We start from the raw sequence: 16,047 nt of genomic DNA, 5'->3' as shown, positions 1-16,047 counted from the left end.
CGGGGGTAACCAAGATTTTTCAGGTGGTCTTTCTGTTCAAAGCTCTTTTCATAATACTAAGATGGTATTTGTCTTTGTCTCAGTTCCTCACAAGTGTTCAGGGGACTTTTCCAGAGGCCGCATTATATGTGCTATCCTATAAGACCGAATGTGGAGACAAATAGAGGAATCCAATTATCCACTATTGAATCAGACCTTAAAATGATTTGCAAACATGCCACTCGACTCACTATTTTTTTGTCTCACATAATATAGTTATTTTTCCATAAGACATGTTATTTATGTAAATATGTAGAGAATTTATTATCATTGTTAAATGAATAAGCATTTTTAGAAGTTTCAGCTTTAATTTCTACTATGGTAAATATCAATAGACGTAGCCCATATAAATAAAAGCTCTTTGGGGTTCTCAATTTAAAAAGCCCTGTTGTATGTATTTAGAAGTTACAGATCATGATAAAATTAACTGCTATGCTTCCACCATCCAGCCTAATTTAGAAAACATAGAACCCCTACCCACTCCTACCTGGATCCCAGATCTCTCTACCTACCCCAACCCCTAATGGTAACCATTCTCTGGAAGTTTTTTTGCCATTCCCTGTTTTTCTTTATAATTTTGCTGCATACTGTGAATCCCCAAATAATATGTTGTTTAGTTTTGCTTTTTTACTTTTTAAAAAATAGTCTTGTAATATTTGTATTCTATTGTAACTTTTTTTCATTCTACTGATTCAACCATATTGATTCCTCTAGCTGTATTCATTTTTACTTTTGTATTCCATTGTACAAATATATCATGAATTTACTTATCCATTGTTCTGCTAGTAGACATTTGGGCCATTTTCAGTTGTTTTCTGTTAAAACAATGCTATATTGAACATTTATATATAATGGCCCTCATATGCAAAGGTTACTCTGGGCATACACTTATGAGGGGAATTATATACTCAGCCTAAAAAAGAAACTGTTTTCCAAAGTGGTTGATCCCAGTGTGTTCCTGCCAGCAGTATGTAAGTGTTTGTTCCTTCCCATAAGGCACATCCTTGCCGACATGCATCCTCTTCAGACTTTTTAATGATTGCCAAACTAGTGGGTATAAAATGATGTCTTCTTGTGGTTTTAATGTTTATTGCACTGATTACTCATGTTTCTCTTCTAAGAAATACCTGTTCATATCTTTTGTCCATTTGAAAAATGAGGGTTTTTTTTTTCTTTTCCTTGAAGATATGTAGGAGTTCTGTGTCAGATTCCTTTTCATTTACACGTATTGCTTATATATATCTTCCAGTTTGAAGCTTATATTTTCTCTTTTGTTAGTATTTTCTGATAAATGGAAATTCTCAATTTTAATGAAACAAATTAATCTTTTCCTTTAAGGTTATGATTTTTTATTTCATTTTGGTAATTTGTTGGTGAGATCTTCCCTTCGTCTGAGGTCAAAACAAACCAGATTCTCAGGTTCTACTCCAGAACGGCTGGATCAGAAAGTCTGGGTGAGGGGTGAGGGGCCCAGCAATATGTGCTCACAGGCCCTCTGGGAGTTCAGAAGTATGCTGTTTGAGACCAATTAAAAGCTTGTCTTCTTTAATCTGTTAATATAGTCAATTGTATCAGTAGATTTTTCTAATATTAAACTTGGGTGAATTAAAAACATTTTTAAATGTCTCAAGATTCTCTTTTGCTCTCTGAAATACTCAAATTCTTATCTTTTGTTGTTTTATTTGTGTGCTAACTAGACTTCTCAGAAAGGTCATTTCATAACTAATGACTTTTGTTAGCAGGAGGAAATCTGACCCCTCTTTTCTTTTCTTGCTCAGGTCCAGAGAGGAAGTAGTGTTTAAGAACATGGGATTTGTAATCAGGCAGATCTCAGTTTGAATCAGGTTCATCCATTTGTCACTGGTGACCTTAAGACAAATTATTGAATCTTTTTGAACCTCGTTTGCTCACCTATAAATTAAGGCTTTTGATACATCCTTCACAACATCATAATCAAAGCCAAATAATGCACGGAAATGCTCAGCCTAGGGCTTAGCATACTAGAATGGCACAAGTCAGCTATTGTTATTAGAAGTATAAATCTTGTGGAAGGCTCCTTTACAACCTAAAGATGGCATTTTTTATTTTATTTCTGCTATGGATCCTAGGCACCTTCATAGTTGAGAAGATACATTTTATGTGAATGAAATTTTGTTCATTAGTCCACTTATTCAACAAAGCTAAATACCTATTGTGCATTAGATTCCTTGCTAGGCTGTAGAGGATGTGTTGTTCACAAGACAAGCATGGATCCAAAGAAACATGCTTTCTGTCCTCATGTAACTTACAAGGGAGACTGGTCTCTCTGTATTTGGTAGGTAAGGTGGGTATGGAGTGTTCTGGGAGAGCTCTCGTATGGTATAGGGGATAAAGGAAGTCAGACCAAAACCTGAAGTCATGAGGTTGGTGGTGAAAGGGGCGTATAATAGGGGAATGGGATGGTTTGTGGGTAAAAGTTTGCTTTGTTTGGGAAACAAGGAGGTCAGGCTACCAGGAGTGGAGTTATGGAAGATGAATTGGAGGCTGGACGGGAGTACAGGTAGATAGACTAGCTTGAAGGCATTTACAGATGTTCAAATGAGAAACGATTGTGGCGTGGGGTGTAGGAGTAGCAGTGAGCAAAGCGGATAGTTTCTAAAGATAGTTCAAAGGTGGAATTAATGAGATTTGGAAAGTCAGTGGTAAAGGGATGAAAGTCACTTGCAGGCTTGAGCAAGTCAGGGGATGAGAAAAGGAACATCAGAGAGGGAACAAAGGGCTGAAGGAGTGTCAGATGCTATAAGAAGTCAAGGAAAATAAGGTCTGGAAACTGTCCTTTGGATTGAGTGACCTGGAAGTCACTGATGACCCTGGAGAGCAATTTTCCTGAAGGGCAGAATCCAGATTTCAATGGATTGAAGAAGGAGTAGAAGGTGAAAAATAGGCAACTCAGTCAAGAGGTTTGGGCAAGAAGGCAAGGAGTGAGAGAGGGTGGTGACTGGACAGGGATGGGAGTCAGGGGTTTTGGTTGTGTGTTTTTTTAAACTTCTTTTCATTGTGAGAAGCTCCAGCATGTTAAAATGCACCCAAGATGGCACCAGTAGAGAAGGTGAGGTTGTAAATGCTGGAGTGAATCTACAGCTATGTCTTCAGGAAGCAGGTTGCAGAGCCCAGCTGGAAAATTGAACAGCAACTCTATTGTAATTGAAGAAAGGAGGGAATTGTTGGCTTGGGGTGCTTTTTTTGGTTTGTTTGGTTCAGTGGCAGAAAAGTGAGACTCTGTTTTTCCCACGAGGTGGTAATAAAATCATCTGCTAATAGAAGGCACACAGGACAGCGAGTAGTTTGAGGAAAAGGGACCAGCTGAGAAATCAGACAATAGAAAGATTGTTGAGCAGTGTTGAAGTGCTCATAACTGTGGGCATCATAGTCATGAATTTATAGTGATGCCAGTGTCCTTGGCTGTGTGATTTACTCTAGTAGTACCTAGCCGACCAGAGATAGTCCTGAAGATGGCTGAGCCGGTGCTGGGGTACCACCAGGTAGTTGTGATGCAAGACAGTGCAGCAAGGAGATGTGGGATATTGACAGGGGAGCGTAGTGTTCAGTTTGTGTGTCGTCTCTTTATAAAAAACTTTGGACATATTCTGGTTCGTGCTAATTAGATGTTTTAATCCCTGGAAGAAACATGCTTTTATGTTTGAAGAATGCAACTTGGAAATGGCCCAAGACAGGGCTTCTCAAAGTGTGGTCCCTAGAACACCATCATTAGCATCACCAGGGAAATTAGAAATACAGATTCTTAAGTTCCACTGCAGATCTGCTGAATCAGAAACTCTAGGGATGGGGCCCAGCAATATGTGCTTTAAATGCAGGAATGAGTGAGTATATAAAATAGCAGAAAAATGGAGAGGACCTCCATATAATAATCTGTAAATCACTTGATTGCTCATTAAATCCACCTCTACAGTTAAAAAAAGAAAAAGGAAATCATACCTAATACAAAAACTAGCTAGGCAGATATTTCCTGGTTTCATTAATGATGTTTGCAAATAAAAGTTACTGTTAGGTCTCAAAGTTCACACATTATCTTTTTTTTTAAAAAACTCATTTGTTTCATAAAGTGAGATAAAACTGGAGTAGTAAAAATACATTTGTAGGTGAGCAGATAATAATTAATAATTAACTGATAAAGCCCAGTATTTAGTATAGGAACTTTAAAAGTAAACTTTTATTGTCTATTTCCAATTATAAAAGTAATATACATTAACTTTAAAATTTATAAAATACAGGGAAAAAAAGAAAAAACAAAAATCACTGATAATGCCATAATCTAGAGGTATCATTATATTTTGGCTTATTTCCTTTAGGCTTTTATTATGCCTATGATATACATTAAAAAAATTTTTTAAGTATAAATAGGATCATACTACCCTTTCACTTTGATATCTAAATAATAATTTTTAATGAGATTCTATTCTTCTTAAGCTCTCTTAAGAACTCGATTGTGGTGAAGAACAGCTTTCTGTAGGTGATGGTTTCTAAACACTGGAGCCCTTTGTTTTCCATAGTTGGCACTTAATATGTGTTTGAGGCTGAAGGTAATCGATGATTCCACTGCCTTCACTTTTAGGGATTTTCCAGACTGCAGTTAACCCATATCTCTGAAACAATTTAAGTGAGTCAAAAGCAGTGAGTGATCTTCAGACTTTAACATGTATTAAGAATCGCCTTGGCATTCTGTTAAAATGCAGATTCCTGGGCCCGACTCCTAGAAGTTCTGATTTAGCAGCTCTGGATGTGTCCCAGGGATCTCTTTAAAGAAAGGCCCAAGTGTTTCTGATGCAGGTCTTCTATGAACAACACTTCAAGAACCAGTGACTTAAAAGGACAAAGGGATTTTGTTTCAGTCCACTTGGTTTCAAGCTACCGTACTACTTGTAAGATGGTAAAGCTAAGATAGTAAAAAGGAAATAAAGAATGATTATTAAAAATTACAAATTTTTAAAAATTATTATAAATTTGTACCATTTGGAACACTTTTAGTCAAAGTTAAGCATTCTGCAATTTTTTTCCTTTCCTCTTAAAAGTAATTTTCTTTTGCCAAAAAATTGCTTTTTTAATGGTGAAAGTAACATTTAAGGAGAGTTAAATCGCCTGGGGTCCTGTAAGCCAATTTCTGGTACCCTACCTGCTTCGATCATTGAGCCCTACAGGATTACAAGAGGCACACATGATAAATCCTGAAAGAAATAAAAGAAAACAGAATCTTAGGAATGAAGAGTCAGGAGAACAGAAATATGGAAGATACGTATTTCCATGGGCAAGTCACAGAAAAGTTGTGGTGACTTTACTTACAGAAGCATAGATGTGCTAAATCCTTGATGGCCACTTACCTGAGCCCCCTTTTCATGGAGAAAGCACAACCTGTACGTCAGAATGCTTGCCCTTTGATACTAATACAATCGCTAAACGTCACTGAAGGAGAAATAGCAACATTCTGAACCACCAAGGGGGACCCTCTGTACCATTTCTCATACATTCAGGCATTTGTGGCCTTAAGCGGACGATAAAATATGCACACCAGCCTATCAAATGCATTTTTTAACTTCCTTTCATTACCATGTCCCAGAAGCTGATTCTCAATGTGTTTTAGGGTCTCAGACCCCTTCTGCCTTCATTTTTCTGGTGTCCCCCATTAGTCCTTTGACCTCAGTCAGGAAAGATGAACAGTGATGTTGTATTTCTCCCTGTTCTCCCCTCTACTTGTTTTGTTTGGGTGGTAGGTCCAAAGTAGTTACCTGAAAAAACACCCCTTTAAATTCAGTAGCTCAGTGGTCTTCATTTTCTTGAGAAGACAATACTTAATGGGGAGGGGCTGTGGGGCAACAAAACAAAACAAAAACTGAAAGTGTCACCAGACTTCATTTCCATAGGAATCTTGCTCTCCTCTGCAGAGAAGCATCCTGCTATGGATTTAATTGTCAAGGAAATGGAGATAACCTCTCTGCAGAATTCATTGTTTCCTCATAAAACAAAATTGTCAACTTCTCGGCATATACTGTTTTAGGTTGAACTGACTAAACGTGTCCTATTGTATCTGGTTTTAGTGACTTGAAAATCTTTTATTTCCTCTTCTACTTGGCAATCTTCAGGAAATAAATAAAAACAAACAAGAAGGTACCAGAATGTTCACTGTAGCTTTGTTAATGATTGGAAAAAGCTAGAAAGAGGAACATCCATAGAGATAGAACTGAGTAAATTACTAACACAGTAGCCATTAAAAAGAATAAACCAGATGCACATGTTTTGACATGAAAAGATCTCCAAGATATATTATTAAGGGAAAAAAGCAAGATGCAGAACAAGTATGTATAGTAAGATGCCATTTACACTTTAAAAAGTCTCTCTTCTCACACACACACACACACACGCTTGTATAGGCATAGAGATTTTCTGGAAGGATACTTGAGAAAGTGGTAATAGGTGTTGCCTTTGAGTAGTGGAACTGGAGCGGGGAAACGTACTTTTCATCTTATGCCCTTGGTTCTGTAGGAAGGTTTTCCCTTTTGCACATAATTGCTTTTATAATAATAATTTTAATATAGTTAAAACTTAAAATTAAATGATAACCTTTGTACTGTTGATGTTCAGCTACTCCTAGGGGTTTTCATCTTTCTGCTTCCTTGGGCTCCACTTTCCCTCCGAGCACTTGTCATGCCTGTGCATGTCTATTCTGGGCTCCTCATCTTTGGAACGGTGATTGCAGCGGTACTTACGGGAGTGACTGAGAAACTGTTCTTTGCCCTGTAAGTTGCGTAGTTTTCCTAATTATAATATTTGAGCTATAAAATGTTAAATACTTGTTCATTGGAAAAATGTAATTTAAAGTAATAAAATTTTTAATATTAAAAATGTATTACATTACAAATGTAATATAGCATTAATAATGTTTGGAAGAAGGACCACAAAGTCCAAAAAATTGTATCACTCTTACAAAACAACTATTGGAGTTACCCATGCCCTTTTAATCTTTTGATGTGCATGTTTTTATATTAATTGTGATTATGGTGGACATACATTTTTGTATCACCCCTTTTCCAATTTTTAAGTGCTACAGGCGTTCCAGGTGCTCTATTATTTTCATACTTATCATTTTTAACAATTTCATACTATTTCAATTGGGTTATTTTGGCATAATTTAAATTTCTCCTTAATGTCAAACTTCAAGGGAATTTATATAGAAGGTGTACCAGCGTGCATTTTTAAGCAGATAAATTCAAGACTGTTTGACCTGTGGCTTTATCGCCCTATTTGTAATTGGACACACTCTCTCTTTTTTGTAGGAAGAGTTCTGGATACAGTACATTCCCACCAGAAGGTGTTTTCACAAATACCCTTGGCCTCCTGATTGTGGTGTATGGGGCGCTCATTTTTTGGATAGTCACCAGACCACAATGGCAACGTCCTAAAGAACCAAATTCTGTCCTGCTTCAGCCAAATGGAGGCGCTCGAGAGGGAGCGGAAGGCTTAGCAGTCAACTTCAGCAATGTGGACACGTCAGATTCAAAATTAAACAGTGAAACAACAGCAAAGAAAAGAAACTTGACCGTTGACGAGGCTGGACAGAGATCCACCATGTAGAATGTTGTAGAGATGTGGCCATATAGTTTCACTTTTAAAAACCAGCTCTACAGTTTAGCTTCTCCTATTTAGCCCCAGGATGACTGAGCTCCGCAGAGTCAATATTTCTTTTAATCATAAGGTAGGATTCCTTGGAAGAATTTGTATTGATTGAGGCCTATGATCTTACCTGAATTGGAAAGGAGATGATCTGTGTAAATACTAGAAGATATAAATGGTGGTTATGTTAACCTTTTTTTTGTTGAGGACCAAAACATTTAGCACGATGCCTTGCATAGAACAGATAAACAAAATGTGTCTCTCAAAACAAAACAAAACAAAAAAACACTAAAAAAAAAACCCCAAAACCCAAAAATGTGTCTCTCAGTTGGTAAATTTCATCAATTGGCAGCATCTCTGGCCTCTTGTCATGCAGTCATTTCCTGTTAATTCCGGGAATCCAGTCCTAATGTTTTAGAATCAGATCTGGGGCAGCGTTTATGCTACACAGATGACAAGTAGAGTACAGGAAAAATTTAGGAAAGTGACTGGTTCCCTTCTCCCAGTGCCTGCCCTCTGCTCTCTCACCAGCTAGTTTGGGCTCAGATTGGCCCTGGAGACCGGAGTTTATAATTAGAGCATTTTGGAGCAGTGACTGAGCCAAAAGTAGCTAACGAGATCTTCTCTTGTCAGACCTGGAAGTTTTTCCAAATCTCATCTTCGTCCTAAAGCTTCCTTGGGGCTTGGTGTACTTTCTAAGCCAGATTCCAAAACCTAATTAGAATGGACCATGCCTGAAAGCTTACGTAGCATAAACTGCTCTCCACACCTCAAAGAGCACTTTTTCCCAAGTTTCTGTTTTTATTTTAGAAAGTACTTACATGGCACTTACTACATGCCAGACACTGTTCTAAGCACTTTATAAATATTAACTCGTTCAATCCTCAAACTTTACACGGTAGGTACTATTATTATCTCCATTTGACAGCTGGGAGATTTGAAGCTTAGAAATGTTAGTAACTTCCCCCAAGGTCATACAGCTCATCAGTGATAGAACTGAGATTTGTCACGTGGCTGTCTGACTCCTCAGTCCATGACCCTAACCACTTTACTCTGCTACATTTTCTATTATATACTGGTTTGTACCTACTCTGACTCACCCCTGGATAAATCCCAATTGCTGGAGTGCAGTGGAGTTGTTAAAGTTTACCTTCTGGCTCTCTCTTCCAAGGCAGATTCCTCAAATAACCAAGGAAAGAGGCCCACCCATACCTGGAAATAGATCATGGCACCCCACCACCACTGCCAACAAGCCATGGCCCACCTTGATGCCCCTTTGATCTTAAAATTGTGTCTTGGTGACAAAGAAAGGTTTGGGCAAAAACATCTGTAACTTTCAAGATTAATCAATTATAATTTTTGTTCTTCAGCATCTTAGCTGCTGAATAGCTTTGGGTTTGGAGATAGGAGAGATTCACCTTGTGGTCTGCCCTTCCCAGTGGCAATAGCCAAGATCCTTCCTGATGTTGGTGGAGTTTTAGGGGACATCTGGAGCTTTGGGTTCTCAGTATGAATTGAGACTCAGAGGTGACCTCTTTCGTGCATGGACACTTCTGTCTAGACTTGGGGCTGACTTAAATTAAAACCTAGAGTAGTGGGGCTCCTGGGTGGCTCAGTCGGCTGAGCATCTGACTCTTGGTTTCTGCTCAGGTCATGATCTCATGGATGGTGGAATGGAGCTCCGCCTTGGGTTCTGTGCTCAGCAGGGAGTGTCCCTGAAGATTCTCTCCCTCTGTCCCTTCTCCCACTCATGTGCATGCACATGTGCTCTCTCTCTCTCTAAAATAAATAAATCTAAAAAAAAAAAAAACCTAGAATAGTGCCTATACTGAAATGATGCTTTTCATTTGGGTTTTTTTGGTTTTGTTTTGTTTTGTTTTGTTTGTTTCCCTGCGATTTTAAACTGGAGCATTTTAATGTGGGTAAAAACCTTACAGTTTGCAACAAATACACTTAACCTTTTTGGTGCTTAGTGGAGTTCCTTTTAAGTTGAGTGGTAATTACCTCCATAGACTGAATATGAGCTTCACTCCATCATACCAGTTAAGCTTCATGGCTAACCATTGAAGATTCCCTTGCCAAAATACTCTTTTCTTCCTATTTAATTCTATTTCCGAAATTGTTAACGGTGTCATAAGTATGCCCAGTGCCCAGCCCAATGCCTAGCACATAGTAGGCACAATTAAATTCAATATGGGTAGAGCATGCTACAATTTTGGGGTCAAGTGGAAGGAATAATTGCACTGTCACACACAAACATATTTTTGGTAAATGGACGTTTCTTTATATAGAGGTGCCCAAAATTCCAGCAGTTTTTTGGGGGAAAAGGGCTTAGCGACAGCACCAATGATTGAAGCTGCCATTCCATTTTACGAAGGCCAAGGAAGAGGTTACTAGTGAAAAGTTAATTATGGATTTGGCATGAGAATATTCTATTCCATTGCAAAGTATTTGAGCACCCATCATCTCAGCCCTTTACTTTCTCTCTCTTGTGGGCTAATGTGAGAGCAATCTTACGGATATTATAAGAACTTCTTTCTTCCTCAACCTTTATGAAAACAATGCATTGTAAAATATATCTAGAAAACCTTTCCGAGACACTTCTTTTAATGGGCTTTTTATTCTAATGGTAATTGTACCTTTATCTTTCAAAAGCTGGTATTTCCTACCTAAAGCCATTTCTCCCCAAAATATCTCATTAAAAAGTCCACAGGAAAAAAAAGGGAGAAGAAAGCCTTAGGTATCATTTCCAAAACAGTGATCGAAATCTTCCCAAGTAATTATAGCTTATATCATCAGCAGAGGTAGTCTGGCTTGGCTTACCCCGTAATCTAATTTCAGGGGCCGTGAGTTGGGGGGAGCTTTATTTTAACACTCATCTAAATCAACACTAAAGCCTTTTCTCTGGAGGGATTTATTGAGAAACTCAAATGAATATGCTTTTTGAATTAATGTTCTCCAAGGCGTATAGCTTCCCGTGCTTCTGTGTCAGACTGAATTCACCCTCCAGAACACTTTCCTTCCCTCGCCTTGTGTGGTTTCATTTAAGCCGCGCTGGTTAGAAACAGCATCTCAGACCTTACAGTCAAATGACAAAGAAGGCAATTGGACTTTTTCAGGAATACGGACAAGTAGTTTCTGTTTTCTAAAGGACAGAATAAAGAGAATGTCTTGTTTTTAATTAGGCTCTTTTCCCTGCTGAGTCGAAAATTGCAGTACCATACCGGTTGACCACCACTGCCAGATCTAAAAACTCAAAGAAAGGAGTAAAGTGTTATGCTAATTTCATTGCCGTGTGATAGAATTTTTTATCTTGTTATGTCCTTTCTTAGAGAATCCTGACAGACAACTGCTCTGTCTCAGAGCTGCACATAGGAAAGTAGAGAAAAAAGAAAACTATTATTCTTTGTCCCTTAGGAGATACCTGAAAACTTTTAAGTGGAAAAGATTACTGTGTTTAAATTTGCCTTCTTATGGAAAAACATGAAGTAGCCCAAATATTTTATAATTTTGTAGAAAAAAATACGCATCTATTTTTTCCTTGACTTGTTTTTATATAGTAATAAAAGTTATTTTGGAAGCTATTTGTGTGTGTTAACCATTTGTCCAGGCTGGAAGGTGTAGTTATTCTTCTGCAAGTTTCTGTCCCATGGTTTTTTGTTTGTTCGTTTGGGGAAAGAAAAAAAGATTTTTAAGTTTCTCTCTCTTTTTTTTTTTTTTAAATTTTGTTTACTTATTTGACAGAGAGAGACACAGCGAGAGAGGGAATACAAGTAGGGGGAGTGGGAGAGGGAGAAGCAGGCTTCCCGCGGAGCAGGGAACCCAATGCGGGGCTCGATCCCAGGACCCTGGGACCATGACCTGAGCCGAAGGCAGACGCTTAACAACTGAGCCACCCAGGCGCCCTTAAGTTTCTTTATTGAAAATGCTGTCAGATTTTTTTAATAAAGTGTACTCTGAGTACCATACTTTTTCCATTGCTGGGAGGATGAGAGGATTGTTTCAAAACTGCCAGGGTTTCCTCCTCTGCACAGGAGCAGAACTAGAGCCATAGGTTTAGGCAACCAAAGCAGATACAGTTTAAGTTGGAAAAGCATGGAAGGAGGGCCTCTTAAAAGAGCCGATTATTACAGAACTCTGTGTTTACAGTTACTCATCCTTGAGAAAGTACAGAACTCATTATGGATGAATTGTTGGATTTTTTTTTCCCAAATAAGAAAAAAGGATTAGTCACGTCTAAGTAGTGCCAATACTCCTCCAATCTTAATTTAACCACTCATGTAGTCTTTTTTTTCACCTACTTTTTGTCTCCTGAGGAATGTTAACGGTATTTTATATTGTGTAGCTATAATAACACCATAATATTACATATACTATTATGCAATAGGGCTATAACATTGTGTGTAAATTGAATTTTTATGTTACATCATAGTTTGTCATTGATTTATATTATTAATTTCAGGGGTACTGTATTTTATTTCAAATTGACCTTAATTGGCAAGTACTTATGATACTTTATAAATATATGGCTCAAACACACTAACATGTAATTTTTTTATGTAATTTTACATATATTAGCTCATTTAATTTAATTTGCAGTTGTACTGGACAATTACATTGTCCACCATGCCCGGCCTTCCCAACACAGCTCTGTTTTACTGACTACATATCACCTGCGTTTCCTCAGCCACAGCTAATGGGATGAGAGTGGGAGATAACACGCCACTCGTATGCAGCCTCTCTATAGCTGGCCAAGGCACTGTGAAGTGGCCTGGTATGAAATGAAAATATCTGTCTTTCATTTCATTTCAGATGGAGGAATGAGCATTTCAGAGGATTTGAATTGGGAAGTACTTCAAGACCAAGTCAGGGAGAACAGAAGTTAAATGAATACCTAGAGACAGGAGCCCTGAGGAAAGCTAGACCCCAGGGATCAGGAAATTGTCTGTAAAGAGCCAAATAGGTTTTGTGGACCACATGGTTTCTGTGGCAACTACTCAACTCTGCCGTTGTAGCCAAAAGGGGCCACAGACAATAGTAAATGAATGAGTATGACTATGTTCCAATAAAGCTTTATTTATAAAAACAGTGGCAGGCCACATTTGTCCCATAGATCAAAGCTTGCCAATTCCTGGTCTGGACCATGAGGTAGGGCCATGATCGTTCATGACAGGCTGAAATGATAAGAAATCAAGAACTATGTGGTAAAGAGACAATACCTATGTGGCAGAGAGGAAGAATTGGCAGGTAATAATAGGAAACACAAGTGGGCAGTGGAGTAGTCTTGGGGAGGATGGCCAACTCAAATTAATGGCAGATACCAGGGTGAAGATCCAGGAAATCCTGCTGAGGGTTCCTCAGGACTGCAATGGATTCAGTTCCACTGGAACTGCTCCTCTGGGCATTATGGGAGATTTCAGTCTCTTTTTTGGCCCTAAATAAAATTCAGTGAGTTAAATACCATGAATCCTGCTTTACACACAAGGACACTTAGGTTCAGAAAGGTTAAATGTTTGCGCAAGTCACCCAGCTGGTGAGCAGCAGTCAGAATATACACACAGATCTTCTGGCTCTTAAATTTCTAATGCTTTTCACTATAACCTTCAACCAACACTTCAGTGCACTCAAAAGTTGTTACCTACAAAACTCTGTAATCCAGAAAGCAAAGACTGATATGGTAAGATAAACCACCACCTATTCATTTATGAAGTTTAAATATCTTTAACAAAGCAAAATGGAAATTCTGGTATGCCACCACGAGAGATCATCTCCAGAATGACTGCCATCATTTCCTCTCCTGTATGCACACGATGCTCTTTATAGCAGGAGATGAAATCTATTTCCTCTTCCCTGAATCTGGGCTGGCCTTTTGGCTTCCTTTAGCCAATGGAATGCAGATGTGACATTCTGAGAATCTGAGCCCACACCTTAAGAGAACTCACATTCTATTTCCTCCTTTTGGAGTCCAGCCAGTATGCTATTGAGGAAGTCTGGACTAGGCCACCTGAAGGCCATTCAAAGAGAGACCCTGGAGAATAAGAAGTCATCTTGGATGTTCCAGCCCCAGATGAGCTCAGGTGCACGAGAGGTTCCAAATGAGATCAGCAGAACTACCCAGCTGAGCTCCAGTCAACTCACAGAATCATGAGAAAAATAATAAATTACCCTTATTGTAAGCCACTGTGTTTGGGGGAGGTTTGTTATGCAGCAATGGATGTAATACAGTACTCTTATTTTAAAAACCTAATTGGGGATAGACTAAATCTAAATAGGAAGTATTTTCGGGGCAACTGGGTAGCTCAGCCAGTTAAGCGTCTGACTTCAGCTCAGGTCATCATCTCTGGATCCTGGGATCAAGCCCCACCTCAGGCTCCCCGCTCAGCAGGGAGTCTGCTTGTCCCTCTCTCTCTCCTTCTGCCTCTCCCCTAGCTTGTGCTGTTTCTCTCTCAAATAAATAAACAAAATCGTATATAGATAGATAGATAGATAGATGATAGAGAGAGAGAGAGAGAGAGATAGGAAGTACTTTCCAGAATGTGTTCTGCAGGGTTTATTACATTTTCCTTAAGGATTTTTTTGTTGTTGTTTTGTTTTGCTGAAAAAAAGAAGTTTGGGAAACACAGGATCAAACAAAGTTAAACAGGTTTTTTTGTTTTTGTTTTTGTTTTTTTTAAAGGGAGGACTTTACAGATCTTTTCCCCAACACCTTATTATGAATATTTTCAAGCATACAGAAAAGTTGAAAGAATTACAGAGTGAACATGTACATACCAACCACCTAGAGTCTATAATTAGCAATTTGCTATGTTTGCTTTATCACATTTCTATCTATTCATCCCTTTATTTGCCACGTACTCCATCTTAAATTTTTATACATTTCAAAACATTGCAAACATCAGTAAATTGGAATGGGTAGACATTCTTAGTTTGTTCACTATCATAGAGGGAAAGCATTCAATATTTTACCATTAAATGTCATATATGACCTTCAGCAGGTTGGGAAATTTTAATTTGCTGAGTTTTTTTTTAAGCCATGAATTAAATGGTTACATTGTGTCAAATGATTTTTCTGCATTTACTGAAATAATCATATTGTTTTTTTCCTTAATTCTATTAATGTGGTGAAATACATTGATTGGTTTATAAATATTGAACAAATTTTGTCCTCTTATCATATGTATTACAACTACATATGTTATAAACCCATAACATAGAGTTAAAAGTTTTGCTTTATATAGTTATATGTGATTTAAAGAAATAAAGAAGTACTGTACTCATATTGCTCAGGCTATATTTCAAATTTTAAAAGTCTTCTCAGCAAAAAAAGAAAGAAAGGAAGAAAAAGAAAGAAAAGAAAGAAAGAAAGAAAGAAGAAAGAAAGAAAAGAAAGAACGAGAAAGAGAAAAGAAGTAAAAAAAAATAGCCTTTTAAAATTTACCCACATATTTACCATTTCCAGTGTTCATCACTCTTCCTGAAGTCTATGTTTCCAACTGGGATCATTTACCTTCCTGTTGAAGAACTTCCCTTGGTATTTCTTTAGTGCAGGTCTGCTAATTAATGATGAAGTCTTCTTCTTTTTATTTTTCTAAAAATATCTATATAATTTTCATTTTTGAAGAATATAGTCACTGGATATAGAATTCTGGGTTGGCAGACTTTTTGGTGCAGCATGCCAAAGATGTCCTTCTACTGTGTTCTGGCCTCAATAATTTATGATGCTAAAACAGTAGTCCTTTGTATTATTGTTCCCTTGTATATAATGTGTCTTTTGTTCCTGGCTGCTTTCAAGATTTTCCCTTTATTTTTGGCTTTTAGCAGTTTAATTATGATATATCTGGGTGAGACTTTTTTTTTTTAATCTTACTTTGAGCTCATTGAGTTTCTTGAATCTATAAATTGATGTCTTTTATCAAATTTGAGAAATTTTTAACTATGATGTCTTCAAATAGTTTTCTGCCCCATTCTCTCTTCTCATTTTAAAATTCCACTTATAATGTGTTTGACTTTTGTATATTGTTCCCGGGTCAGGGAGACTCTTTTTTTTTTTTTTTTAATTATATACATTTTTTTTTTTTTTTTTTTAGTGCTCATGAGCCTTTGAACCTAGAGGCAGGGGAAATTTTTTTTATATACATTTTTAACTATATGAAAGCTCAGGTCATTTTACATTTCTATAGATATTTTATATTCCCTTTCCTTTACTTTTAAAGAAAACTTTTAATTTTGAAATAATTATAGATTCACAGGAAGTTGCAAAGATAGTATGGAGATGTCTTGTATATTCCTGATCCAGTTTGCACCAATGATTATATCTTACCTAAGTATAACAATATAAAATTGACA

General features: G+C 37.5%; 1 protein-coding gene across 1 annotated transcript in view; it reads left to right on the top strand.

Moving 5' to 3' along the window:
- LOC116634724 (cytochrome b reductase 1) overlaps window positions 1–11,285 on the top strand; it is a 33,913-nt gene extending 22,628 nt beyond the window's left edge. Inside the window, exons 3-4 of the mRNA XM_032408268.1 lie at window positions 6,673–6,827; window positions 7,365–11,285. Coding sequence (XP_032264159.1) covers window positions 6,673–6,827; window positions 7,365–7,662 — 453 coding nt within the window. The 3' untranslated portion in view covers window positions 7,663–11,285. The remainder of the gene's footprint in view (window positions 1–6,672; window positions 6,828–7,364) is intronic.
- The last annotated feature ends 4,762 nt before the right edge of the window (window positions 11,286–16,047 follow it).

Source organism: Phoca vitulina, unplaced genomic scaffold (genome assembly GCF_004348235.1).
Source record: "Phoca vitulina isolate PV1807 unplaced genomic scaffold, GSC_HSeal_1.0 scaffold1, whole genome shotgun sequence".
NCBI lineage: Eukaryota > Metazoa > Chordata > Mammalia > Carnivora > Phocidae > Phoca > Phoca vitulina.
This window is presented reverse-complemented; position numbering and strand designations above follow the sequence as displayed.